This window comes from Stegostoma tigrinum, chromosome 2 (genome assembly GCF_030684315.1).
Source record: "Stegostoma tigrinum isolate sSteTig4 chromosome 2, sSteTig4.hap1, whole genome shotgun sequence".
Lineage (NCBI taxonomy): Eukaryota > Metazoa > Chordata > Chondrichthyes > Orectolobiformes > Stegostomatidae > Stegostoma > Stegostoma tigrinum.
The window spans coordinates 62,131,895-62,158,390 of record NC_081355.1 but is presented as its reverse complement, the minus strand read 5'-3'; the positions used below and the strand labels follow the sequence as shown (position 1 = coordinate 62,158,390).

Below are 26,496 nucleotides of genomic sequence, written 5' to 3'. Positions count from 1 at the left end.
TCCACAATGTCAGTTAGGTCCCCTTCCACCTTCACGTACCTTCCAGGGAAGGTCAGGACATCAACTGCTGGCACATGCGGGTTGTACGTGTGTACAGTCACCATACGGCTCCTCTGCTCTGGCATCACAAACAGCAGGGCAGCGGTCAATACAGAGGGGGGCGCCCTCACCTCCTTTCTCCTTGAAAAACTCCAGGAAGCGCTCGCAAAGCTTGGCACTCTTGAAGGTTACATCATAAAAACCTCCTCTGGGAAAATCCTGCAGGCAGTAAATGTCCACAGCAGCAAATCCACAACAGTCCAACAGGACCCTCTTCACGAAGAAGGTGCGGTCCACAGGTGCACCTTCATCCACCTTCTTCACGGAAACACGGATGGTGTTCCGGACCCCCTGACCTGGGGCACGAGAACTTGCCGCAGCTATCGTTGCAGGTTGGCTGCTCCCCTGAACCAGCGTTAGGCCAAAGCCAGCATTAAGATCCACCGGTTGCAAGGGTGCACAGCCAACCCGACGTCTTCCTTCCACCTCCAACACAGCGCTCTCCTCCTCCTCGGTCCACAAAAGAGTGGGTCTTTATTTTGTTCTGGATGTAAGCTGGTTCACTGAGCTGGAAGGTTTGTTCCCAGACGTTTCATCACCATTCTAGGTAACACCAACAGTGAGCCTCCAACGAAGCGCTGGTGTTATGTCCGGCTTTCTATTTATCTGGTTAGGTTTCCTTGGTTTGGTGATGTCATTTCCTGTTCTTTTTCTCAGGGGATGGTAGATTGGCTCCAAATCAATGTGTTTGTTGTTGGAGTTCCGGTTGGAATGCCATGCTTCTAGGAATTCTCGTGCGTGTCTCTGTTTGGCTTGTCCTAGGATGGATGTGTTGTCCCAATCAAAGTGGTGTCCTTCCTCATCTGTATGTAAGGATACAAGTGATAGTGGGTCATGTCGTTTTGTGGCTAGTTGATGTTCATGTATCCTGGTGGCTAGCTTTCTGCCTGTTTGTCCAATGTAGTGTTTGTCACAGTTCTTGCAACGTATTTTGTAGATGACGTTCGTTTTGTTTGTTGTCTGTATCGGGTCTTTTAAGTTCATTAGCTGTTGTTTCAGTGTGTTGGTGGGTTTGTGGGCTACCCTGATGCCAAGGGGTCCGAGTAGTCTGGCAGTCATTTCGGAAATGTCTTTGATGTAGCGGAGAGTGGTTATGGTTTCTGAGCCCGTTTTGTCTCTTTGGGTTTATTGCTGAGAAATCGGCGGACTGTGTTCATAGGGTACCCATTCTTTTTGAATACGCTGTATAGGTGATTTTCCTCTGCTCTGTGTAGTTCCTCTGTGCTTCAGTGTGTGGTGGCTCATTGGAATAATGTTCTAATGCAGCTTCGTTTGTGGGTGTTGGGATGGTTGCTCGTGTAGTTCAGTATTTGGTCCGTATGTGTTGTTTTCCTGTAGACGCTGGTTTGAAGTTCCCCATTGGCTGTTCGCTCTACTGTGACACCTAGGAATGGCAGTTTGTTGTTGTTTTCCTCTACCACTGAGGGTATTACTGATGGTCTTGAAGGTTTCCTCTAATTTGTTTTGTTTGGTGATGACAAAGGTGACTACAGGAGCATTGATTTGAGAATTGCTTGATTCTGCTACTGACTCTTCTCAACTGCTGCAGAAACCCTCATCTATGCCTTTGTTCCCTTTCAGTTTGACAACTGCAATGCATTTCCATGTGATCTCCCACATTTTATTCTTAGTAAGCATGAAGACATTTAACAATCTCATTTATGTCCTTACTCTCACCAAATCCCGTTCACTCCTCATCCAAATGCCCACTGACCTGAACTGGCATCCATTGAGCAACATCTCACTTTCATGACTCTCATTCTTGTTTTCAAATCCATCCATGACCTGCGTCCTCCCTCTAGCCCAGAACCCTTTGTGATATCTACATACCCTGGAATCTGGTCTCTTGAGCATCCCTAACTTTAAGTGAACACAGTGGTTTGGTGTCATCCAGAGATGAAATAAACACGCTGATAAGTGCTGTCATGTTCCTATGGCTAGGTTTTTATTTGTATGTAACTTTTCCACTGAATAATGGTACACATTACTTTTGTTTTTTTTCCATAAAGGGCCAATATATAATTCATTCCACACTGCGCGCCACAACACTGATATCTGTGAATTTTGTGAATAGTATCACAAAAGATATCGTAATGGTGTTGAATTATCTTGTTTAACTGCTGTATTCAGGATATTTTTGTTTATTTAGAATGAATTTTGGTGGTTCAGATTTGACAATCCGTTTCCACACCTTTTTTTGATATGTATAATGCTATATCCTACATTTAAATGACAGAGGTGAGTCATAAGGCTTCATTTACACTGTTTACAAGTTCACATCTGCATCTTGCACCATATGTCTTTATCATGTTCCATCATTTTGTTCACTTCCAATATTACAGTTCTAGTATTTGCGCTGTGTAGCGTAATATGACATAATAATAAAGCAGCTGATGTGTAGTGTATCTATGAAGAGAGTGTCAAATGGTTTCCAATCCCCAAAGCTAATAGAGTCATACAGCACAGAACCAGACCCTTCGGTCCAATCAGTCCATGCCAAACATAATCCCAAACTAAACTAGTCCCATCTGCCTTGTCCTGGCCATATCCCTCCACACCTTTCCTATTCATGTACCTATCTAAATTTTAAATTTTGCATTTGTACCCATATCTACCACTTCCTCAGGATGTTCATACCCTCTGTATAAAAGAAAATTGCCTCATATCCTTTTTTAAAATCTCTCTCCCCTCATCTTAAAATCTCTCCCCTAATCTTGAAATCCCCCAATTTCCAGAAAAGGCAACGAGCATTAACTCTGTCTATACCCCTCATTATTTTATAAACTTCTTCGAGGTTGCCTCTCAACCTCCTACACTCCAGTGGAAAAAGTCCTAGCCTGTTCAGCCTTTTTAGTAACTCAAAATTTCTATACCTGGCAACTTCCTGGCAAATCTCTTCTAAAATTCTTTGCATCTTAATAATATCTTTGCTGTAACTGGACACAGTCTTCCAGAAGAGGCTTCACCAATGTCCTGTACAACCTCAATATGACTTCCCAATTCTTGTAGTCAAAGAACTGAGCAATGAAGGCAAGCTTGCCAAACACCTTTTTAATTATCCTGTCTGTGTGTGATGCAAACTTCAAAAAATTATGTTCGTCCAAGTCCCTCTATTCTACAACACTACCCAAGGCCCTGTCATTAATTGAATAAGCCTAACACTTTCTTGAAATATCCACAGTTTCTCCACATCCTATTCAAATGTTATGGTGATTATTATAATGTTGTCATTTTTATAATAGAGCAAAATCCTCACCATTGTCACAAGTTGTGATTTGATGCAGCTAAACCATATGGGGTGCCTTGGCTAGATTCACTTCCGTCAGACCACCTTATTGGGATTGGTCTAATTCGCTTATATCTTGGGAAAGGATGATTGCTCAAATACTTCAGTAGATTTTAGATCACTCTTGATAGTACTAGAAGGGTATAGATGTTAGCATAATAGTAATGTCACAGGACTAATAATGCAAAGGCCCTGCCTAATACTCAGGACATCAGTTTGAATTTACCACAGAAGTAGGTGGAATATAAATTAATTTAACAAATCTGGAATTGAAAGCTACTCTTCTTGGTGACCAGGGAGCTATAATTGAGTGTGATTAGAAAAGAAAATCCACCTGGCTACCTTATGCCCTCCAGGGAAGGAAATCTATCATCCTTATTTGGTCTGGCCGACATGAGAGAACCCAGACCCACAGTGATGTGGTTGATTCTTAACTGTTCTCTGAAATACTGTAGCAAGCCATTCAGTTTGAGGGCAATAAATGCTGCCTTTGTCAGTAATGCTCTTTATACATGAAATACTAAAGAAAAAAATCTCGTTAATGTCTAAGATACCTGATGGTCCCTTGCAATACATTAGGCTCAACTTTAATAGTACACACGTTTTTCTTGCTGAAACATCCGAGTTCACACCTCAGAAAACTGAACCACTGCAACTGGTCGTTCGACATTGTGATCTCCAGCATTTGTTGCTTTCAGTACAGATTCCAGCATCTGCAGTAATTTGCTCCTATCTTTCAGGTACTAACTGTCTTAAAAACCACTGATAGTTTGAGAATCCAAAGAAAATGTTTGCAATGCACCTGATAACTTTGTGAGCGAATCATTTCATTTGATGCAAGTGCATTAATGAATTTGACTACATGCCAGTGAAGAGTCTGAAACCCCTAGCGCGTGCATCTTAATAAGGTCCTACCACCTTTCTAAAGTAAACTATTTGCTGTTAATAAATTCAATTTAGGAATTTAGTCAACTCAGATTTTCTCAAAATAATATTTTATTAATAATATAATAATATAATATAATAATATGTAATATATTATCATCTTCAGTACTTTCTTTTGAGAATGTTACACTTGGAAGCAATTTAAGTAGTAGTAAATATGAAAGTTTAATGTGAATTCATTTTATTGTAATGCTGTAATAAGAAACTATATTTGGATCACCTCTTTTTTCCTCTTCAGATACTAAAATGTTTTAAAGCAGGTGTTCTACTAGAAATCTTCATTATAAATATATTGTGTGTAGAGATGTATTTGAATAAATTGAGTATTTTTCATTTCAGTAGATTGTGCGAGATACATATTCAATGCAGACAGAACGCAAATCGGTTGTTCAGTCTTTGCTCCTTCTCTCCAGGGAACTGGTGTTCTGAGAAGATTCATAGAAAGCTGTGTGTGTGACTAACATAGAGTGAAAGGATAAATGTGCTTCATGATGAGACCCGGTTCTTGCTAGATTAGTGACAGTTTGATGTGAAGTCAGATCACTAATGTCAAGAAAAGCCACAGGAAGCTCTGTCTATATTTAAACTGTTCTATTTTTGGTGAAGTCTTAAAAATCTGTGGTAAAGTTACTAACCTATTGTGTTCCCAAGTTGATGCTTTGAACATTTAGCACATTGCCGATACTCTCTTTAGTAGACTGTTCCAGCCTCTGACATCGATTTTTTTTTCTGTCTTTGGGAATAGTTCATAAACCAGCCAGGATTGCCCTGAAATATCAAACTAATATTGTAACGGCTTTAGAATACAGTGTTTAATATTACTTTTTGGCCAAAAGACATGTTTCTGTATTTACTGTCTTAGAACTTGGACAGCAAAAACAAAATAAGGTTTGCCTCTTTGTAGGGCACGTGGAACCATCCCTCTTCCAAAGCTACACTGGCCTTATCCTCCATCTCTTCCTCCATTACATTGATGACTGTTTCGGTGTCGCCTCGTGTTTCCACGAGGAGCTTGAACAGTTCATCCACTTCACTAACACCTTCCACCCCAACCTTAAGTTTACCTGGACCATCTCTGATACCTCTCTCTCCTTCCTGGACCTCTCTGTCTCCATCTCTGGCATCCACCTGGAAACTGATATCCATTTTAAGCCTACTGACTCCCACAACTACCTAGAATATTCCTCCTCTCACCCACCTTCCTGTAAAAAGGCCATCCCCTATTCCCAATTCCTTCGCCTCCGCTGCATCTGCTCCCGAGATGAGGCATTCCACTCCCGAACATCCCAGATGTCCTCTTTTTTTCAAAAACTGCAACTTCCCCTCCACAGTGATCAAAAATGCCCTCGACCGTGTCTCCCGCATTTCCCGCAACTCATCCCTCACACCCCCTATCGGCAATAATTACCAAAACAGAATGCCCCTCGTCCTCACGTATCGCCCCACTAACCTCAAAATCCAATACATCATCCTCTGACATTTCCGCCATCTGCAATCTGACCCCACTACCAAAGACATTTTTCCCTCCCCACCCTTATGTGCTTTCCGGAGGGACCACTCTCTCTGTGACTCCCTTGTCCACTCCACGCTCCCCTCCACTCCCCCCCACCCGGGCACTTTTCCCTGCAATCCAAGCAGATGCAACACCTGCCCCTATACCTCCCACCTCACCCCCATCCCAGGCCCCAGGAAGACTTTTCACATCAAACAGATGTTCACCTGCACACATGTTAACGTGATATACTGCATCAGCTGTTCCCGTTGTGGCCTCCTGTACATCAGGGAAAACAAACGGAGGCTTGGAAATCACTTTGCAGAACACCTACGATCAGTTTGCAATAAACAACTACACCTCCCAGTCGCGAACCATTTCAGTGGGCCTCCTGCATTGCCACAATGACACTACCTGAAAGATGCAGGAACAGCATCTCATATTTCGCCTGGGAACCCTGCAGCCCAAGCGTATCAATGTGGACTTCACAAGCTTCAAAATCTCCCCTCCCCCGACCACATGCCAAAACTAGCCCAGCTCGTCCCTGCCTCCCTAACCATTCCTCCCACCTCAAGCCCTCCCCCATCCAACTGACCTCATCCCACCACCCCCACCCCCGACCTTTCCATACTCCTTGGGCTGAACAATCCCCTCCCTAACTCCCCATCTACATTCACTTTCACTGGCTCTAACTCTGCCTGTTTGACCTGATTGTCTCCTCTACCCTATCTTCTCCTTTATCCATTTTCTATCCGCCTTCCCCTATTTATTTAAGAATCCCGTTCCCCTATCCCATTTCTGAAGAAGGGTCCCGACCCGAAACATCAAACTTTCCTGCTCCTCTGATGCTGCTTGGCCTGCTGTGTTCATCCAGCTCCACACCGTGTTATGTCAGATTCTCTAGCATCGGCAGTTCCTACTATCTCATAAACATATTTTTTGCCAGGTTTATATTTCTTGATGTTACATAACTGCCTTTCAATGCACTTGAATCAGAAAGGAAAACTAGTTTCTGTATTTTATATATTGAAATGGAAGATTTTGTGAGAAATTCTCCACACCTTCCCTCCAAATACTTGGACTTATACAAGTGATATTGTGAATGGTAACAATGGGCTGTGTAAACTTGGTGTCATTGGAACCTCATGATGTCATATCAGTTGATATTCAATGTTAAATGTACTACATTAAGTGCATTTCTTGTACCTTAAGCCTCCATTAAATTGTTTTCATTTACTCTGGAAAATGTGTAGTTCTACATAATTAGTATAGAAATGGATGAAATGACATAATTCCACATTTACCATATTACAGTTTGTGAAATTGTTTCATGATTACATTGACTGCTGCATAAAAATGGTAGGTAGATTTCAAAAAGCATTTTTTAGCATTGACATGCTGTCCTTAGACGAACATTATTTTAGTGCAAATTCATTCTATGCATTATCTGTCATGTATTCAGAAAAACCCATTGAAGGCCAGAATTTTTGTGAAGCAAAGCTCCTTTTTGTTATTTGTATTTAATTCTGATTTGATAAATACAGCAACATGTTAATTTTGTAAGTTGTCTTCATTTCCTTGCACTTGTTCTCTTTTAAAATCTCTTTAACTACTAATTTATTCAATTTGTAAGGAAATGAGAGTCCTTTTACTTCTCTTTGGCAGTCCTTCTGGATTGAGGATAACTTGCTTTGCTGTGATGGGTATGATTGGTGGTGAGTTCAAAGTGTGATGGAGATGGGTTAGGTAGATGAGTTATTTGGAGACTTATACACTCTCTCCAACTTCGCAACTTCACTTCTGTGTATTCCTGGCAAGCCCCTTGATGTTTTTGACCCCTTTCCTAACAAATGTCTCCTTTTTGAATGTTCACAAGTCAGTGATTCCCATGAAACACAGGGATGTTCAACGTCTTCAGAGACAGTTTGAGAATTTACTGAAAGGGTTTGCATGTTCTCCTCGGAGCCTACTGTGCAACCCAGTTCTATAGGACAGGTTGCTTCAGGAGTCTAGTTTTGGGTGTGACATGTTTTGCCCATTGCACCTGGCTTTGAGTGATTAACAAATCAGTGCTGAGCGTGGCATGTTGGTTTGGAAGAGGACACTGTGATTGGACTACGTTTCTTCTCACTGAATTTGAAGGTTCTTACAAAAGCACTTTTGATACTTATCCAATGCTTGAGGTGTGTGCTATAAGTTACTCCAATCTCTGAAGAACATAGGATATCAGGGATCACTGCTTCTGATAAGTGTTGCTCTTAGCCTTGGGGTTGGAAAGTCTGGAGGTGATGATGAATTTCATTGCATATGACTACCTTTGTTGAGAGACTGTTCAGAAATATGGCAAATGGATTACGACGTCCAGATTCTTGTTCTTGATATAAATCAGTCAGTGTGAAGTTGTACTATGGAAAGTAGTTGGAAAAAGAACTTAAGTTTCCCAGGCGTTTACAGAGAAGAATTGGACAATGAACTGGAGGCTAGTTTCTTAGTGAGCACATATGCTTGTTGAAGCTCAATATTTTGAAATTAGAGTGACTTTGGTTTTGTATTGTAGGAAGTATTTGTTGAACAATTTGCTGCTTGTTCTGTGTATTATTTCCAAGTTTGTGTGTAATTTGCTGGAGGTGAGGTGCAGTGTTGCAAATTCTGCAGTGTTTCAATATGTGAGGACCATGGCTTTTGTGCTATGCACTGCAGGTGGTCACAAATTTCGGAGGGCAGCTGAATTGAACAAGGACACACGCTTTATTCTTCTTGCCCGATAGGAATCAAAAGCTTTGGTTAGCTCAGGAAAGGCCATGTACGTTTTATTTTGCATTTTTCATGGGATTTGCTTTTCAGAGAAGATTGTGTCTGTCAGTGGTACCTGTTGGTGGGTGAAAATTGCATTGTAATTCAGGAAGGACTTCCAGCTATTGGGAAGAGGCAGTTGAGGAGGATTGCACCAATGATCTTCCGCGTGACCAACAGCAGGGAGGCTCTTCTGTAATTTCACTAACTGGACTTGTCTCCCTTATTGAATATTAAACCAACCCAGCTGTCACTTTAAATAATCATCATTGTAAAATTAATTTGATCATTCAACTGTCATTTGAACGCATTCTGAAAATGTTTTGTATGAAACTGAACATTTAGCTAAGTCAGGTTGCGGATAATCAAGATCTATTTTTGACCACATTATGGATCTCCTTCAGAACAAGATATGTAATACATTCAGTGGTGAGAAAGGTGAAAATTTGATTGGAACCGACGATTAAGTGGTAATTAATTTGAATTGTATATTGTCAAACTGTAGAAACATTTTATAGTTTTACAGTTTTAGCAAACATGTGACATGCTGTACAATTTTCATCAGAGTATTTAGCATTTGTCAAAAATACCTACCAAAAATGAATATCATATGATAACTTTATGAAAGAATCAACGAACTTTTTTTATCTTAATGAACATCCATCAAATAACATCACCAATTATGACACTGTGTTTATAGCAAGGGAATTGTTCACATCATGTTTACATTAATTCTGGAACATTGGAAGTGGTACAGACTGTTAAATGATAAAATTAACACTTATGGATTGTTGTATCATTTAACCAAGTGAATTTAATATTACTGGCAATGCTATTATGAATGCTCACTGAATTTAAAAAGTGGATCACATCTAATTTCACACTTCTAAGTTTTCTGAAATTTCACAGCAAGACCAATGCTAATGTTTAAGTAAGATGTTCAACTAAATTTAGGTGTTCATCTAATGAAACTGTAATTTAGCTTCACCTTTGAGATGTTTACCAACTTTGTTTTACATTATAAGCATTTTCTGTTTTAGATTTCCATTTTTCAGTTAATCTTGTTAATTATTTAGCGTTTCTATCTGGTGAGTTGCTTTAAAAGAGTGTTAAGAAGCAATGCATTGTTATAAGGAGAATGTTTTGTTTAAATCAGTAGACTGAGTGATAAGATTCCAAGCTATTAACAAGACCGCATCATGATGATTGGTCATTTCAGAAACGACTTAAAAACAATTCTGTTTTCCAACCCCTGCAATCACCTCTGTCCTCCCTACCCGCATGCATTTAAATCATTTTGACAACTGCTAAATGAAGCAAGGATCAGTTTGTCTACCGTTTCTACTGAATGCATTTTTTAGATTAGAAGTCTGAATTAAAAATACTTGCCCTAGCTATGAATAATAAACAAGGAATTGTGAGCACATCAGTGCAAACATAAACCTGTTCCTCTGAGAGTATTCACGCTGTAACTGCTGCCTGTATCATTTTTGTTAATTAAAACTTGGCAATTTAAATGATACACAAATTAGTTTTCTAAATGAAAAGGAATTTCTTTGTCATATTTTCTATTGAATTATAATCACTTGTATTTATATATTTGACAAGTTACCCGAAATTAATTTCAAATAATTCCTTGGGTGCCTTTCAAGTACAAAGGTGCATCCTGAGGGGCGTAATGAAGGGGTGTATGTTTTTCCTTTCCTTTGTTTTCTTTCTCCGTAATGTATTTACACTTTTAGTATGGTAAACTATTGCACGATGTTTTAAAGAAACAAAAATGAGTACAGCGCACTTGCAGGCAAAAGTAGCCAGTGACCAAATGCAAAATCAGGACAAAGGGGTCACAGCTAGTGAGTCTGGATACCAGAGATAGTAGGAACTGCCGATGCTAGAGAATCTGAGATAACAAGGTGTAGAGTTGGATGAACACAGCAGGCCAAGCAGCATCAGAGGAGCAGGAAAGCTGATGTTTAGGATCTGGACCCATCTTCAGAAATGGGGGAGGGGAAGGGGATTCTGTAATAAATAGAGAGGGTGGGGGAGGTAGATGGAAGATGGATAAAGGAGCAGATAGGTGGAGAGGAGATGGACAGGCCAAAGAGGCAGGGACAGAGCCAGTGTAGGTGGGGAGTTAGGATGGGGGTTGGTCATTCAAAGAAAGCCAGACAGGTCAAGGAGGTGGGGATGAGGCTGGCCGGCAGGAGGTGAGAGTGGGGGTTGAGGTCGGAGGAGCGCATAGGTGGGAAATAACATGAACAGGTCAGGGAGGCAGGGATGCAGCTCATAGAGGTGAGTTTAGGTGGGGAGTTAGGATGGGGGTAGATCTGTCAAGGGAAGACGGACAAGTCAAGGAGACAGGGATGAGGCTGGTAGGTAGGAGGTGGTGTGTGGGTTGAGGTGGGAGAAGCAGATAGAAGCTTGCACAGTTCATCCACTTCACACTAACACCTTCCATCCCAACCTTAAGTTCACCTGGACCATCTCTTATACCTCTCTGTCCTTCCTGGACCCCTCTGTTTCCATCTCTGGCAACCACCTGGAAACCGACATCTATTTCAAGCTTACCAGCTCACACAGCTACCTAGAATACACCTCCTCTCACCCACCTTCCTGAAAAAATGCCATCCCCTATTCCCAATTCTTTCGCCTTTGCTGCATCTGCTCCCAAGGTGAAACATTCCACTCCTGGATCCCAGATGTCCTCCTTTTCCAAGGACTGCAACTTCCCCTCCACAGTGGTTGAAAACGCCCTCGACTGCATCTCTCGCCTTTCCTGCAACTCATCCCTCACACCCCCTCCTTGCAATAACAACAAAAACAGAATCCCCCTCGTCCTCACCTACCACCCCACCAACCTCTGGATCCAATGCATCATCCTCTGCTGTTTCTGACCCCACTACGAAGGACATTTTTCCCTCCCCACTCTTATCTGCCTTCCAGAGGGACCGCTCTCTCCATGACTCCCTTGTCTGCTCCACACTCCCCGCCAGCCCCACCATCCCCGGCACGTTTCCCTGCAACCACAGGAAGTGTTACACCTGCTCCTACACCTTCCCCCTCACCCTCATCCCAGGTCCCAAGAAAACCTTCCACATCAAGCAGATGTTCACCTGCACATCTGCCAATGTGGTATATTGTATCCGCTGATCCCAATGTGGCCTCCTCTACATCAGGGAAACCAAGCAGAGGCTTGAAGACCGCTTTGTGGAACACCTACACTCGAATCACGACAAACAACTTCACCTCCCAGTCGTGAGCCACTTCAACTCCCCCTCCCACTCCTTGGACGATGTGTCCATCCTGGGCCTGCTCCATTGCCAAAATTATGCCACTTGAAGGTTGCAGGAACAGCACCTCATATTTTGCTTGGGAACCCTGCAGCCCAAAGGTATCACTGTGGACTTCACAAGCTTCAAAATCTCCCTGCCTCCCTAACCTGTCCATCCTTTCTCCCACCTATCCGCTCGTCCCACTTCAACCCCCACGTCCTACCTACCAGCCTTGTCCCTGTCTCCTTGACCTGCCTGTCTTCCCTTGACTGACCAATACCCATCTTAACTCCCCACCTACAGTCACCTTTACTGGCTCCATCCCTGCCTCCCCGACCTGTTCGTCTTATTTCCCACCTATGCCCTCCTCCCACCTTAACCCCCACGCTCACCTCCTACCGACCAGCCTCATCCCCTCCTTCTTGACCTGTCTGGCTTCCTTTGAATGATCAACCCCCATCCTAACTCGCCACCTACACTCACCTTTACTGGCTCCGTCCCTGCCTCTTTGACCTGTCCATCTCCTCTCCACCTATTTGCTCCTCTATCCATCTTCTATCCGCCTCCCCGTCTCTCTCTATTTATTTCAGAATCCCCTTCCCCTCCCCTGAAGACGGATTTCTGAAGATGGGTCCAGATCTGAAATGTCAACTTTCCTGCTCCTCTGATGCTGCTTGGCCTGCTGTGTTCATCCAGCTCTACACCTTGTTATCTTTGAGTCTGGATATCGTTCTTTTTTCTGTACTGATATGAAAGAAATGTCGTAGACACAATGTTAATTCTGTTTCTCTCTCCACCGATGCTGCCAGACCTGCTGACTTTCTTTTTAGTTAGTTTTTAATTTTCTGCCACATTAATTTTTTGTATAATTAGCTTTTCCTACTATTTTTGAACAGTCAGATCATCATGTTGCATTGTACAGCATTATTTACATCATTTGAGTATATGCCAAATGTTTACCAGTAGTATATCATTATCTTGCTTGAATATATAATTCAGTAAATAATACTATAAACCACCATTGCTTATGGGTGAATAGATGCTCTATAATTCTTTGTATTTTGTGAGGACCTTAATTCATGGAAGAATGTATAAGGTGAAGGAGTATTCAATGAGTAGCAAGACACTAGGCCTAGTGCAGGAAAGTGAGGCTAGAATACTATTTTGTCATATATTTTTGGCAGCACTGATATGATGGGTCAAAGAGCCTCTTCTGTACTGGATGATTCTATGGACTGTAGTTTTGTAATGCTGTACATCTAAGGTTAGTTCGAAACGTGTTTTTTTTTTCCTCTTTCCCAGTTTCGAAATTGTGGACACTTTCCAATATTTAAATGAATTCAGCAGTTTTTAATATTCTTCAAATGTGCTGATGCTTTGTTAAAGCTGGTTCTTGAAGTGTTCCATTTTGTCAATTTGACAGACTTATTTACTTCAGTTTTGTCATGTTTTGCTAACATTGAATTTTCCTATCAAATGGCTCTTGTATTTATGCCCCTTGCAGAGTGGTGGTTAACCATGCAGGAAGGTTTTGGTTTGCCCTGAGTTAGCTAATCTCATCCTGGCAGCATTTGGAATGCTGATTAGCATCAGCAACCAGGGTTTGGGAAAATGAAACCAGCAAGTATCCACCCCCACCTCTCTCCTTTCAGAAGTGCAAGCAAGTTGTCACAGAGCAAATGATTAGGAGTAGCTCTTTGCAGTTAATGGTAATAACTGGTCAGTCTTCTAAACGCACATGAAAGCAACAACCATTTGGTTTTAATACCTAAAGATAGTTATGACTATGAGCCATTTTGAAAACTGTCTTTAGCAAAATGGGGAGAAAGTTGGTTGGACGAAGTGTGTTGTCAAAGAAGTGCACTTGTACGCCGTAAATGTGTACTAAAGTGAGAAGCGAAGCATTGATATTTTGTGCGAAATTGTAGTCTACAACTTGGGATCATGGACCAAATCTTGCAGGACTGGAAGTATATTTTAGCGTACAATGTCTGACCTTTTCTTACACCTTTTAACTGGAAAGTATAATTTTTCTCATACCTTGTAGGAGATGTAAACTGAAAAGTAGTGTGATAAGGAGAGTAGAACATCTAGAATCCTACTGAGTGGACTGACAGTGCCAGTATCATTCAGCAATAAGTTAGAATTATATAAAAAGGGGGATAAATTAGAATTCAAATCAGCTATGGGAAGAGAAATACAGTTACAGAAAAGCTCGTCAGACAGCATCCGGGGAGCAGGAAAGCAAACGTTTCAGGCTGAAACAAGTTGACTTTCCTGCTCCTCAAATGCTGTCTGGCCTGCTGAGCTTTTCCACCTCCACACTTATTGACTCTAGCTTCTAGCATCTGCACACATTACTGTCTACAGTTAGAGAAAGAAAGATTAGGTTAAGAGAGGGGAATAAAGGGAATGAAAATGTAAGAAAAAGATTTCTTTTGGAAAGATAAACTGAACAGTTTTAAATGAAGTTCATCTTCTGTGTCAGATTGATTGATTGGCATCCTATTAACATTTATCACATGAGCAAAAGGGTACTTAAAATAAATCGTAACTTAGTATAATTGACAACTGATATGCCAATACAGATAGTATTTCAAAATAATGGGAACCCTAGGTCACTTTCTTAAAGCCCTCTTCCCTACCTTCACCTTCACCTCCACATCAAGTTCATATATCACTAGTTTGTCCGGAACTTATTCAGCTGGCTTTGCCACATTCCTCCCTCCCTTTAGCCCGTTAGGCCAAACGTATTCTAAATTCTGTCCACCCACCTTAGCTGTGAGTTTGCAAGTTTGTCTAGCTTTTAGTTCTATCTCCCTCATTTATTCTTTAAACTCATCTTGAGAGAGATCTATCTCCTACTCCTTGACCCTTTTCCACTAAATTGCTGCTCTCCTAACTTTTCCTACTACTATCCATGTTAGGGACTATCATTCCTAGTTCTCACACATGCAGGTATTTTGTTTCTTCCTAATAATTCTGCCGTCATCGCCCCTCCTATGAAAAAGTTATTTGCCCCATTATCCTTACAAATTGCCACATCAACTTCATGCTCCATTTCCCCTCTAAAATTCTTGAACCTTTTGTTGCCTCCCAGATCCATCACCACCCCATCCAAAACTCCATGTTTCAATCCCACCATTCAGGTTTTTAACACCACGACAGGTCTGAAATTCCTTGTATTAAAGTCACACATGACACCTGACTGTGACCACTGTAAACTATCCCTCATCAACTTTCTGACCATCTCTGCAGCCTTTAACAAGGTTGACAACACCATGGTCTTCCAATAGAATAGCTTGATAATCCAAAAGTATAAGGTAGTGTTTTCAGACTGATAACACCCATCTCAAACTTATCCCCACCTCTCTCAACTGCTCATTATTGCTGAATGATGAAACTGCTTATCTGACATCCAGATTGTGCCCCTTGATTTAACACCCTGTATTCCCCAATTGCTATCTCCATCCCTGTTCTTGGTAACAATCTGAGTGTAACCAGTCTGTCTGGAACTTTGTTGTCATATTTGACCCTGAGATGAGCTCTTGTTCACAAATGGAAGCCATCACTTAGATCGCCTGCTACCTAAAGACTTAACCATTTCAGTGAAATTTTCATAATCACTGATCAAAGTTGCTTTCTGGCTCAGTAATGTCGTTTTTTTTTGAGAATTCTCATCCTTGTTTTCTAATTCTTCCATAACCTTGCTCCTCCCTACTTCTGTAGTTGCTTCCACCCTCAGATATCTGTGTTTCCCTAATTCTAGTCACTTGTGCATCCTTGATTTTAATTGCTCATGCATTCAACTCCCTAAGCCCTACACTGTTGAATTTCGTCCCTGCAATTTCTCTGCCTTTCTATCTACTGTCCATCTTCAGTAACAATTTGAACATGTTTTTGGCTATCTGAATTAATAGACTGAACTCTTCCATTTTTAGTTAGTGTTTTGACAAGTGAAATTCATGATGCACAGACCATCGTGGCTCCGGTAAACTCTTCTCAGCAATCTTCCACTATACTTCTTATTAATTACGCAACCGGGATCTTGGACACACCTCTTATACAATCTCACTGGAGGAAAGACAGAAACATTTGCTACTGCTAGGATCTTCTGACAGTGAGATTGTGATCATTATCAGTGAGGAAACTTCCCAGAAAGATAAATTAGCTCTCCACTTTATAGACAGTGACCTGGAAGTGCTGGTAGAGTGTCAATTTATTACCATGCTGACTGCTGCAGGAGACCATGCCATCAGGTACTGCCAGCCTAGACTCAAATAAGTATCTTGCTTAAAAAGGAACGCATGGCAATGCAGCAAAATAGAGTCATAGAGCTATACAACATGGAAACAGATCCCTTTGGTCCAACTCGTCCATACTGACCAGATATCCTAAATTAATCTAGTCCCATTTAACTGCATTTGGCCCATATCCCACCAAGTTCTTTTTATTCATATACCCAGCCAGATGCTTTTTAAATGTAATTTTACCAGCCTCCACCACTTCCTCTGCAGCTCATTCCACACATGCACCACCCTCTGCATGAACAAGTTGCCTCTTAAATCTTTCCCCTGTCACCTTAAATCTACGCCCTCTAGCTTTGGACTCCCGCACCCTGGGAAAGTGACCCTGGCTATTCATGCTATGTATGCCCCTCATGCTTTTATAAACCCCTATAAGGTCACCCCTCAGCCTCTGATGCTGGAGGGAAGGGAAAATAGCCCTGGCCTATTCAGCCTCTCCCAATAGTTCAAACTTTGCAATCCTGACAATATCTTCGCAAATCTTTTGCGAACAGTTTCAATTTTCCTAAAGTGGAAAGACCAGAATTGCATGCAGTATTCCAAAAGTGGCCTAACTAATGTCCTGTACAGCTGCCACATGACTTCCCAACTCCTAAACTCAATGTGCTGACCAATAAAGGCAAGCATACCAAACATAACCTTTATTATCCTGTCTACCTGCAAATCCACCTTCCATGAACTATGAACCTGCACTTTAAGGTCTCTTTGTTCAGCAACAGTCCCCGGAACGTTACCGTTAAGTGTAGAAGTCCTGTCCTGATTTGCCTTTCCAAAATGCAACACTTCACATTTATCTAAATTAAACTCCATCCGCCACTCATTGGCCCATTGGCTCATTTGACCAAGATCCCATTGTACCCTGAGGTACCTTCTTCACTGTCCACTACACCTCCAATTTTGGTGTCATCTGCAAACTTACTAACCATACCTCCTATGTTCACATCCAGATCATTCAAACAAATGACAAAAATCAGTGGACCCGTCACCAACAACAACAACAAAACAAAATCTGAAAGAACTGTGGATGCTGTAAATCAGGAACAAAAGTAGAAGTTGCTGAAAAAGCTCAGCAAGCCTGGCAGCATCTGTGAAGAAAACATCAGAGTTGATGTTTTGGGTCTGGTGATCCATCCTCAGAACTGCACTAATCCTTGTGGCACATCGCTAGCATTTGGCCGCCAATCTGTAAAGCAACCTTCCACCACCACAGTCGTCTTCTTGTAGATTTGTCTACCTTGACTTCCATTATTACCTATATCATCATTTTATTTACTTGTATTAAATTCATCACTTCCTCCCATTAATTTATCTCAGATTCCTGATTGTTTATTACCTTCATTGTAAAACTGATTGAATACTCAATTAACAAGATTAAGTTTCCTTATTAATTACTATAGTCTTTCCTGCAATGACATTCAATGGAATAGTCCCCTTTCAACTTATTTTTTCTTAATACATTTTATTGACTTTGATATCCCTTCTGACTTCTCAGTAGTCTCATTTTGTAGCAGTATTGTGAGCTTTTCGTGTGATCCTTTGACCTACTTCATTTGTTCACTGCGGTTACTTAACTACTTTGTCCCTTAAGCATAATAGCGGGTTTTATATCATTTTAAAAATATTTCTTTGAATATATCCCTATATTTGTAAGTTTGCTGCTTGACAATTCTATACTGTTTACTGAGGTTAATTCATTTCTCATACTAACTTTGAAAGCCTTGATGATGGTTCTCTTTTCCTCTCAAGTGTAAAATCCAACTCAGTTTTGTTGTGGTTATTATGTGAAAGGTGCGCCACAACTGTCAGATTGCGAATGAATTCTAGATTGTTATCTGTTATTAATTCTAGTGTGTCTAAGATTCCTTGTGGGCTCCAAAGCATTTTGGGCCAGATTATAGCAGTCAGTAGTGAATGTAATACTGCTGCTCCCCACAGTCTTTTATGAGCTTTGCACTGCAAGTTCCTAGGCAAAAGTTGGAGCATTCTCTCCAAAGCTTCTGGGGCCACTGTGCAAGAGGAAGTAACAATGTAACTCTTTAAGGAATCAGATAGAAGAGTTATTGGTGAGCAACCCAAAGCTTGAACAAGGAATTATTATTAAGACTATTTAATTCACTGTCTAATAAAACCCAGAGAGTAAAGATCTCAACTTTCACCAAGTTGGGGTGACTTAGTCATCCTTTAAAAGAATTCCAAGAAAAGAGATAACATGCACTTAGATTCACTAAACATTCAAAATGTCATTTTTATTTTCAATCTTGAGTTTGTTAGTTGATTCTTGGTTCACTGTAGAAAAGATGAGCTTCTCAAACGTGTAATGATTTCCAGGCAGGGGTATTCCTTTTTATGGCCTGGAATCTCTTGCCTTAATTTAGGGGTGGGATGGTTTTGACTCCCAAAGGAGCTGATTTGTAACTCTTTCTTTAAAATAAATCAAATATAAAGTGTTTCTTAGCACTAACTGCTTTTGTTGTGTGGCTATGGTGGTGGGTTTTCGACTGGACACACAATTTTTTGATGTCATTAGCCATTGTCACATGCCAACTCTGCAGTTGTGAAGAACCTCTGAATGTCTGTATCTCCATTTTCTAATAAACTTTGCAGTCAAATAATGTGACTGTAGGATCTTGAAGTCCTTTTGCAGAACTTCAGATTTACTCTTATCTATGCCCTTTGTTTCCAAGTGATCCACACACTGGAATCATAGAGTGGTTACAGCTAAAAAGGAGACTCTTTGGGCTGTTGCGTCTGTATTGGCTGTCCGCCCTGAAATTCTTTTTTGTTTCATTAATTATCCAATTCCATTTTGAAAGCTGCAGTTTCCTAGGCATTTATTTCCGTATGCTAGTGCTCATTGCTTTAAAAAAAACTTTGGTTGTTTCATCACTCACCTTAAATTGGTGTCCTCTGATACTCCATTCTTCCAGCACCGGGAATAGTTTCTCCCTACTTAGTGTAGATCGCTCAATTTTTAACAACAACAGTAACAAATCCCCCCTCAAGCCTCTCTAAGGCAAACAGCCTCAGATTTGTTAATCTCTCTGTGTAGCTGAACAATCTCATCCTATGTGCCTTCACACCCTTTCCAGCTATGTAAAATTGGGAACAATATTCCAGTTGAGGTTGCCATGCTTTCTACACTGCATCTGTGAGTGGACTTCAAGCATACTTCATTGGTGTTCTGGTTGCTGGCCCTCACATCCCAGAACCTTTCGTGTTTATTCTGTGATAGCTCAAATCTTAGCACCCAGGAAGCAATGTACCATTTGAGAGTATGGGATGTCATTGACAGAGGATGCCGTATAGCCCTTGACAGTAGAACTCCCTACTACTACTGTTAATCTATTCATGTCATCTCTACTTTTTCCCCATAGGTGCCTTGCAGTATGATAAGTCTCTGCTTGTCGCCTTTTATTTCAAATTACTGCTACATAAATAGGTATACACATTAGGCAAATCAAGCTCCTTTTGACCTTTATCTGTAGTTTCTTGTTGTACCCTAACTTGTATGTAAAGGTAGTCACTGGTCTCCTTTAATAGCTCCCGGGTAGCTTGTGGAGCAATCACGCAATGAAACATCAGCTCCAGAAAATGTGCTGTCTTCCACCTGTCCATCTAGTTGATTCTTTAGCTGTGCAACTTTGTGTTTCAAGGATTGCAGTATTTGTGCACTTCAAAGACATAGCCACTCTGATCTGTAAATCAATATAATGCACACCACACATCACACTCCAATTTCATTTCCTGCTATACCTATATACATATTTAATTCAATGGTTTATAGAATCATTAACACTCAGTATTTTTACTCAATGTTTTGAAAGTCATTTTTTTTCTAATTCCCGGAACCTGTAGTTTGCACATACTGCCTGTTTCTGCCTGGGTTAGCTCTGGGTGCTCCGATTTCCTCCCATAGTCCAAAAATGTCCAGCTAAGGTAGATTGGCCATGCTAAATTGCCCTTAATGCCAAGGACTTGAAGGATAGGTGGATTAGCCATGGGAAATACAGGTTTACAGGGATGGGGCAAGGGGGATGTGTCTGGGTGAGATGCTCTTCGGAGGACTGTGGACTGAATGGGCCAAAAAGCCTGTTTCACGCTTTAGGGATTCTATGATTCTATAAAAAACATGAAATGGAGTTCAGGTGAATAATTACTATAGGAGAAAAATATTTGGTCTTTTGGCTACAAATGCTGCTTGCTGGGCCTTCAGGATTTTCAAGTGGGTGAAATGAGGGTACGCTGGAAAAACAATCCAGAAAAAGATTATTGAAAGGACAATAGGTGACTCCTTTTCAAAACAGTGGTGAAACTGTGTTTAAGTACCTGATTTATGATTTACTGATCTCAGTATCCTAGTTATCAAATCCAAATGTTAGAGAAACGTCCCGGTAGTCATCCATTTCTACTGTACTACTAAATTGGCACTAAGAATACCACTTTTATATCTTCCAGAGAGAGATCATCTTCGGCATGTGGAGAAAGATGTGCTTATTCCCAAAATGGTGAGAGAGAAGGCCAGAGAACTCTGTTCAGAGAAGGTTGAAGGTAATGATTTATCGTGTCCTGTGAGATATACCTGAAGGCAGGCCCTTGGCTCATTGTCAGCTGATGCTTCAGCCTGAGATGTTTACTTGTCAATTTTCTTTTGTCAGTGGTGGTTTGCCATCTCCGGCATTGGACAGGGAACAGGAAACAAAACCACATTTTTGGCATTATTCTGAACCTCATTCTAGCCATCCATCAGCTATGCTAACCTGCGTGCTAATAATTTATCCTTTGACTGTATTTCTGTGTTAAATATATGCAGTACATTGAAATAGTAGCACATGTAAAGCAAAAAAATGCATTCCTGATCACTGATTATCCCTTGGTGACATCTTCTGAAGATATGCTGTCAGACTCCACGTGTACCCAGTTGTTTCTCTCATATCACATCTCTCAACTCTCCACCTTTGTTCATTCGGCTTGCCCTGCCTGATATCCAGTAACGGGTGTTTTGTGGCTTCTTCTAATTAAATATTAGGAACCTTGAAGCTGTTTTCTTTAGTCCCTGCAACCAACGCCATTCTTTTTCTCATTAAATTTATCTATTTCCCTGGCTACTTCCCCAAAGTATCAAAGTTATTCTCAATTTTGATATCCTATTTGAACTTCTGAGGTTTCAACCTCATATCTTTCCCATTACTAAGACCATCTCAGCTCTTGTCACAGCTTTTTTTGCTGTGGAAAACCTCATTTAATCTCTGAATGAGGATTCAGACTGAACAATTTCAAATCTCTCCTGGTCATTTTCTCACCTTTTACCTTTGTATTCCAAACCTGTTGTCTTGACTTGCATCATGTTCTGTTATTAAGAGCACACAAACTCCTGCAGGGATAGGTTGTTTGGCTCTTGCCATTCATTAAGATCATTGATTATTTGATTGTAACGTGAACTACACTTTCCTGCCAGATTCCCATAACTCAACACCTTCAGTAATCAAAGTCTGCCTAACTCTGTCTTGAATATGAGAATGTGGAGCTGGAGGAACACAGCAGGTCAGGTGGCATTGGGAAATGCCCACTTCTGAAGAAGGAGCCTGACCCAAAACGTCAGCTTTCCTGCTCCTCTGGTGCTGCCTGACCTGCTGTGTTCCTCCAGCTCCACACTGTGTTGTATCAGTCTCCAACATCGCCAGTTCTTACTGTCTCTCATTCTTGATTATGTTCATTGACCCAGTTTCAATTGTTTCTTGAGGAAAAGAATTTGAAAGATCAGCATGAGATATTATCCTAAATATCGGGTGCTGCTTATCTACTGCCTTGCCTTTTAACAATTCGCCCATCTGCATTGCCAAAGCTGCCATTGTTCAATTGTAATTGCAGTTAATTATCTTTAAGACCCCAGGCTGCGATCCAGGCTTCTCATCTTCAAACTTAATATTAAACTTCTATATTGTTCTGATTGGTTTTACTGAGAAAATCCTTTACAATGAAATCATGAGTGTTCCGTATCCCTGAGGCAAAGGTCTGTTTGGTCAGCACATTTAGGGAGGTAGTCAAACTGCAGTTTAGGGGTGTGCAGTCAGAGAAGGAATAGTTGACTGCCAAACAATTCAACAAAACCAGGCAGGTAGTGCAGGAGTCAGTAGTGAAACTAGAAGATTCAAAGCCTAAGCTTGATAGGCAATTAGTTAAGGGAACCAACAGGCAATCTGCAGCCATAAATGTAATTTTAGCATGATAGGTTGCCTCTTTGATGCGAGGGTCAAGGGTGTCACCGGGCATTCTTCTGGGTGAACAACCAGAGGTCATATTCTGTGTTGGTACCAATGACTTTGGCAGGAAGGGGGATGAGGTCATGTGTAAGAAGAAGGGAGCTAGAAGGAGATTGAAAAGCAGAACCTCCAAAGCAGTAATCTGAGAATTATTCCTGATCCCATATGCAAGTGAGCACAGAATTGAGTGTTTGAATACATGGTTGAGAAATTGGACTGGTTCTGGGGCAGGTAGAGCCTGTATAAGTTGAACAGGTTATGTTGTGGCAGTAGTAGGGATTGTCTCATTTCAGGATGCTTTTCTAGTGCTTTTGCGGAGGGTTTAAACTAGTTTGGCAGGGATGGGATCCTAGGAGTGAGCTCAGATTCTAGAGAAACAGAACTAGTAAAAGGAAGTAGAAGATTAGAAAGCAAAAGCAGAGGACAGATAAGCAATGGCAAGCATCAGATAAAATCAAAGTGGAGAATAGTGTTAAAATATAAATAGTATTTTAAAATGTTTGATGATTTGAATCTACAAGTTGAGGTCAAATGATATAATTTAATTGGTAACTCAGAGACATGGCAACAGTTAACTGATATTGGGAGCTGAATGTGCAAGGATATTCTCTAGATTTAGAAGGGATAGACAAAAAGGAAAGGGAGGTAGGATTGCACTCATAGTAGGGGATGCCATCAGTTTTCTGACACCAACACATGCACGCTATGGACTGCATAATTTTGCACGTTTCAACAGGATCATGTTCAAGTTTAACAAGTTATGGCTGTGAGTAGGGTGTGGTTGCAGCCCAGGAGAAGGGCAAGGGAGGCTGGAGATGAGATCTTGGAGAAAGGAAGGAATAGATGGAGGTAGCCGTGTTCCAAGCTGCTTTGGTAGTTACAACACTGACATCTACCCAGCAATGTGCAAAATTGCCTAACTCTGTCCTGTCCCCAGGGTAAACCCAACCCAATTACCACCTCTTCATTCTACTCTCAATCATTAATGAAATGATAGAAGTTGTCATTGCTAGTGCTATCAAGTGTCACTTACTCATTAGGAACCTACTCACTGATGTTCACTTTGGATTGCATGCAGCCCACTCAGCTCCTGATTCCAGTTACAGCCTTAGTCCAAACCTAACAAAAGAGCTGAACTCGAGGGAAAATGAAAATCCTTGTCCTTGACATTGCAGCAGCATTTGAATGAGAATGTCATCGCAACACTGTAACAAAATTAGGACTAGTGAGAGTCTAGTGGAAAGCTATCCACTCAATTGTATCAACCCTGATAGAAAGGAATATAGTTGTCTTTGTTTGAGATCAAGTATCTAAGGTCTTACAAGTTAATCTTTAAACCCCTTAAGATACACTGAACAAATCCCACATACAACTAATTCAAAGTACAGATTCTAAACTAAATGACATTAAAATAATATATCAATCCTGCACTGTTAATTAACTTGCCACTTATCAGCCCAAGCTTGAATGTTGTCCAGGTATTGCTGCATTTTGATGTGGAATGCTTCAATATCTGAGAAGTCATGAATGATGCTAAGCATCGTACAATTGGTAACAAGCATATCACAGAATCATAGAACTGTTACAGCACAGAAGGAGGCTATTCAGCCCAGCATGACTGCATGGGCTCTATTACCCAAGACCAATCTCCTGCCTTTTCCCCATACTATTCCTCATCTCAGCATCCTATTTCTATCCAAAAAAATCATCCATTGTCCTCTTGAATGCCTCAGTTAAATATGCCTCCACCGCATTTCCAGATAGTACATTCCATACCTTAATCATTGGTTGTGTTAACCATTGTCTATGTGAAAAAGTGTTTTTTTTCTCACATCAGACTTCTTTTGCACAATACTTTAAATCTATGTTCTCTTGTTCCTTTTTACTTTCTGATTGGGAACAGCTTTTTCGTATCTACTCTGTCCACCCTGCTCTTGATTTTGAAAGTCTCTGTCAAATTTCCTCTTCAAGGAGAGAAGATGCCCTGTCTGACCTTATGATAAAGAGGTCATTGATGAAGTGACTGAAGATGGTTGGGTCTAGGACTGCCCCTATCTCTGGACCAAGAAGCCCAAGCCCAAGTTCAAGTCCCACCTACTCCAGAGATGTGTATTGACATCTCTGAACAGGTTGATTCAAAATATCTACCTTGATAAACAAATAAAATATGATCCATCAATCCAGACGTCAGTCCGGAGATCTGACTTGTCACAATACTCAAGACTTTGTCATCCATAATCAAAGCCACCTGCTCGGTCAGCATCCTGGCTGAACATTAAATCCTTCAACCACTGATACCCGTTGTGTACCATATTCAAGATGCACTACAGCAACGCACGAATGTTCCTTGACAACATTTTCCAAACCCTTGACTGGTACTGCCCAGGATGATGAGGGCAACAGATGCAAGAGAGCTCAGACAGTTCTCCAAGTCATACAACTTCCTGAACTGGAATTATATTGCATTTCTTTGCTGTCACTGAGTCAGAATTATGGAACTTCTTTTGCTAACAGCAATTGGGTATACCTACACCACATGGACTGCAGCAGTTCAAGTTCGCAGGCTCATCACCAACTTCTCAAGGATACTTGTGGATGGGCAATAAATGCTAGCCTGGCCAGCGAAGTCCAAACCCTGTGAAAGAACTTTGTTTAAAAACTTATGAGCCTTATACTTACATACCAAATAAGAAAATCAAAAGTAAAACTTTCATCAGAAAGATCAAGACCATCAAAACTAAAATGATGCCTTTATGTATATTTGCAATTCCTTTTAAAATATATATTTTGTAATCTTTGATTCCAGCAACCATCCCCATTTTAACTCCACATTTGCTCAGATAAATGAGCTCAATATAGCCGTGAGGTTAGACAGTAGATTTACTCTGAGGCCTCTGTCAATGGTGCTTATTAGGTCATGAAGGAGTCAGTTCCTTCTGTATGAAAGTGGACATGCTTGCACCATTCCAATCCAAGTCATTTAAAAATGTAAAGGTGCTCATGGGGAGTTGACAGTATAAATGCCTGTCATACGGCATGTCAGTGTTCTAATGCATTGCATTATTATGCTACCATTGTAACATGAGCAGATAATTTTATAAATAAATACAAGTGCTTTTGTCCAATAATTCTATCAAGTTACAATTATTTTTCATGGGAATTTTTCAAAGAAAAAAATCCTATAACCAAGCTTGGGCTTTCATTTACTGTAACAAGGTTGAATGGAGGGAGAAAAAAACACTTGAGAATGCAGGCACCTTGTTGAATTTGGCTAAAATCTGCTGGTATGTATTAATTAGGGCAGTCTCTAAATGAAAGGGCTGCATTTGGTGTTTTTGAAATTTACCAGTTGGTGTTCTCTGAAAGATTAAAGGCTAATACTTTACCTAGTTTTGTCCTCCAATTTCATCCTAATTAGCTTACCCATGCAATGACTGTGTTTGTCAACTGTCTGCATTACAAAGAAACTAGTTAATGCTAACAAATTAAATCAAGTCAAAATGAACACCATCTTGAGTTGGTAACTGAACATCTTTGATACCAGTAATTGCTGTTGAGTGCAGTAACAAGGTCCCTTTCCTCAGAAAATTTCATTTGCCTTTCTTGGAAAAAGACTCTGAATGCTGTAAACACCTCATTAACAATGCAACCAATGGATCCAAGGATTGACATTTTAGTCATGCATAGGTTGAGAACGTATCTAAAATAAATATTAAGGAAGTTCTGGAATCTTGAGGAAAAAAAACAAACAAGCAGATGTCAAGGACGGATGTTTGGCGGGGGGGGGGGGGTAGTGGGGTGACAGCACAGAATAGAATAACAGATAGCAAAAGTTTCTATAAATATATAAAATGAAAAAGAGTGGCGAAAGTAAATGTTGGCCCTGTAGAGGATGAGAAGGGGATTTAGTTACGGGATATGATGAAATGGCCGAGGCATTGAACAGGTATTTTGTATTGGCCTTCACAGTGGAGGACATTAATAACATGCCAGTAATTGACAAAGACACGAAGCTGGGTGAGGACCTGGAAACAATCATTAT

At 40.8% G+C, this 26,496-nt stretch overlaps 1 protein-coding gene across 1 annotated transcript in view; it reads left to right on the top strand.

Annotated features, from left to right (window-relative positions):
• The window catches only part of cmc1 (C-x(9)-C motif containing 1), a 92,411-nt gene that overhangs the window by 7,915 nt on the left and 58,000 nt on the right, over positions 1-26,496 (top strand). Inside the window, exon 2 of the mRNA XM_048557636.2 lies at positions 20,650-20,742. Within this exon, the coding sequence (XP_048413593.1) occupies positions 20,650-20,742 (93 nt within the window). The remainder of the gene's footprint in view (positions 1-20,649; positions 20,743-26,496) is intronic.